At 51.3% G+C, this 3,198-nt stretch overlaps 1 protein-coding gene across 1 annotated transcript in view; it reads left to right on the forward strand.

Moving 5' to 3' along the window:
- Positions 1 to 3,198, forward strand: part of Ptgis (prostaglandin I2 synthase) — a 35,615-nt gene that overhangs the window by 11,373 nt on the left and 21,044 nt on the right. Inside the window, exon 2 of the mRNA XM_028769717.1 lies at positions 2,122 to 2,245. Coding sequence (XP_028625550.1) covers positions 2,122 to 2,245 — 124 coding nt within the window. The remainder of the gene's footprint in view (positions 1 to 2,121; positions 2,246 to 3,198) is intronic.

Consider the following 3,198-nt stretch of genomic DNA (forward strand, 5'->3'; position numbering starts at 1 on the left):
GTGTGTGTGTGTGTGTGTGTGTGTGTGTGTGTGTGTATGTGTATGTTCAGGGTTGGGGATTAAATTTACAGCTTCATGAATGTTAGGCAGTCACTGTACCACTGAGCCACATGCCCAGCCCTTGTTCATTTGAGACTTTTATTTTGTAACCCAGGCTAGCTTCAGACCCATGCTCCTTCCTCTTCAGCCTCCTAGGGCTGGGCTCACAAGTATGCAGGGCCATGCCTACCTCATGCATTTTTAAGTTGGGAATGTTTGTTCTCTGTGGCCAACTTGTGTCTCTTTCATTCACGTCCTGATAGGTTTGGGGGCCATTTCCTGATAGTTGGGGACCATCTGTCCAGTTCTCTGCTCTGTCTCCAGTGTCCAGGGCAGTGTCTGCCTCATAGTTAATGTCTGGTGAGTGAGTGAATGACCTACAGTGACTGGAGATACATGACACTTCATTTATTCACTCACTGACTTTCATTCACTCACCAAATCACTGTCAGTTATTCATTCATACATTGGTTGCCCATTCACTCACTCAGTCATTCATTCATCACTTGGTCATTCTCAGCTATTCATTCATACGCTGGTCATTCATTCATTCATTCATTCATTCACTGTCACTCACTCATTAATGCCTGCATTCACTCATTCATTATGTAGTAGACGGGTGTCTGGGGCTTTCTGCATTCCTGTGGTTCTGATGATGCTCAGGCTGAGACAGGGTTTTTACACGGGCTAAGGGACCTCCCAGGGGTTTCCTTAGCTCACAGTCCCTCCTGCAGGAGGCTGCAGATGAGATGTAACTCCCCATGGAAGCCAAGCACAAGGCGCAGTGAATCTGTGTGGTAGTTAGTAGTTTAAGCCACTAGCTGGTCCCAAGCTCACAGAGGTTGGGGTCAGGGTGGGCACAGTCCATGTGGAGGACTGAGACCCCTGTATCTCTGTCTGCACTCAGTGGCTGTCCCCTCTATCCTCAAAGCCAGCCACAGAGACTGATCCTTAGATCCCTCTCCTGATTTGAATCTCTTCCCAGAGAAGCCACATCTCCTCGTAAGGACTGGCTCAGTAGGAAGAAAGCTGTCCCCTGGGGAAGCTTGTTCTAAAGGCTGCCCCCTGGGACTGGAGAGATGGCTCACCTGTTATATGATGCTTGGCTTTTCTTATAGAGGGTCTGGTTTGGTTCCTAGCACCCATATTGGGCTGCTCACAACTCTCTGTAACTCTAGTTCCAAGGAATATGATACACTCTTCAGCCTCTCCAGACCTTGCACACACACATACATACACACACACACACACACACACACACACACACACACACACACACTCACGCAGCAGCAAGGCAGGATCAAACCCACCATGGGTTGTGGTTGGACCTGCCTTTCTTAGGGACCTGACTTTACCTTACAGTGTCTCTTCCCCAGAGAACTCTGACCTTGGATGGTATAAACCAACCTTTGTCGGAAGCCGAGGCAGTCTGCCTTCCTGCCCAGGGCATGGCCTGGCTCTTGCCTCAGAGGGCTCCCAGGTTTGGAGCCATCCAGCGGAGACTGTGATGAAGCCTGCCACCCCATCCCTGACACACTGCTCTCTTCCTGTGGGCAGGCGAGAGAGCGTGAGATGACCCGAGCTCAGACTGGCTCAGAGAACTCTGGCCCTGATGCTGGGTGCTGGAAGCTCCCTCCCACAGGAAGTCATCTATGCAGTAGACCCTACTTGGCCCCTAGCCTCTACCCTCACCCTGTAGTGTCAGCCTCTACACAGAGGCTAACGTATCTGTGTACCTTCCCCACACTGGTCATCCTCCTCATAGATCCTTCCTATGTCACTCAGAGACAAAACCGCAGTCCTCCTGCCTGTGTGCCCATAGGGTCTCACCCACAACCTGGCTCTGGCCACTCTTGTCCTTACTCCATTGGCCCGTGCCTACCCACTTCCACACTGTCCTTTGAGCCCATAACATCAACCCTAGGGCCTTTGCTCTTGCTGTTCCCTCTTGCTGGAAAGCCCCTCTCTGAAGCCATCAGTCCCCTCCACCACCAGCTGTCAGCCTCCTCTGACTTCCCCATGGCTTCTCTCTGTTCCCTCCCTTGCCTTATCCCATGATGCTTAGTGCTGTGGCTTCTGCAGGAGACCCGGTGAGCCTCCGTTGGACCTGGGCAGCATCCCTTGGCTGGGCCATGCCTTGGAGTTTGGGAGAGATGCTGCCAGCTTCCTTACCAGGATGAAGGAGAAGCATGGTGACATATTTACTGTGAGTATCTCTAGGAGGGAGGGGTGACTGCTCATCACTGGGACTATCCACCCCTTCAACATCTACCCACATTCCGACCCATCCACCCATCACCTATCCAGGGGAGGCTGACTATCCCTCTGTCTGTCCAACTGTGCACACCATGGACCAGTCATCAGCAGAGCTCTATGTTCTAAGGGTGTGTAGAACCGCCCTTGCAGGCACACCCAGGGATGGACATTAGTATTTAAGGTGCTTCTCGGTGTAATCAGCTTGTCAATTAAGATTAAATACACTTCCACTCAACCATTTATCCCTCTGTCTTTCTGTATATTCACCCAATATGTCTTTCTTTATCTATCTAGTCTTTTTAAAGATTTTTTATCTATCTTTTTTTAAGATTAATTTTTATGCATGTATACATGTGTGTATCTGTGTGTGCATGTGTGTGTTTATGACATCTGTGCAGGTGCTCGCAGAGGCCAGATGAAAGTGTCAGACCCCCTGGAGCTGGCGTTACAGATGGTTGTGAGCCACCATGGGGGTGCTGGGAGCCTAACTCAGTTCCTCCGGAAGAGTAGCCAGTGTTCTTGTTAACTGCTCTCCAGCCTGTATCTATCAAACTCTGCCCAGCATTCTCCACTCGCTCACCCAGCGCCATTCAGCTTCCGCCTCCAGATCCCATTTCCGCTGGCTTGCCTTCATTCATCTTCCACATCTATCTCCGTCTACCGCAGCCCAGCCAGTGCTCACCATCTCTCCACTCAGCACCTGACTCTGGTCTACTCTCTGCACATCTACTTCTGTACCCACCCAACCATGCACCCATCCACCCATCCTCCCACCCAACCATCCACCCACCTACCCATCCTCCCACCTACCTACCTACCCACCCAACCATGCACCCATCCACCCACCTACCTACCTACCCACCAAATCATCCACCCATCCACCCACCTACCTACCTACCCACC

Source organism: Grammomys surdaster, unplaced genomic scaffold (assembly GCF_004785775.1).
Source record: "Grammomys surdaster isolate TR1022 unplaced genomic scaffold, NIH_TR_1.0 193, whole genome shotgun sequence".
NCBI classification, from domain to species: domain Eukaryota; kingdom Metazoa; phylum Chordata; class Mammalia; order Rodentia; family Muridae; genus Grammomys; species Grammomys surdaster.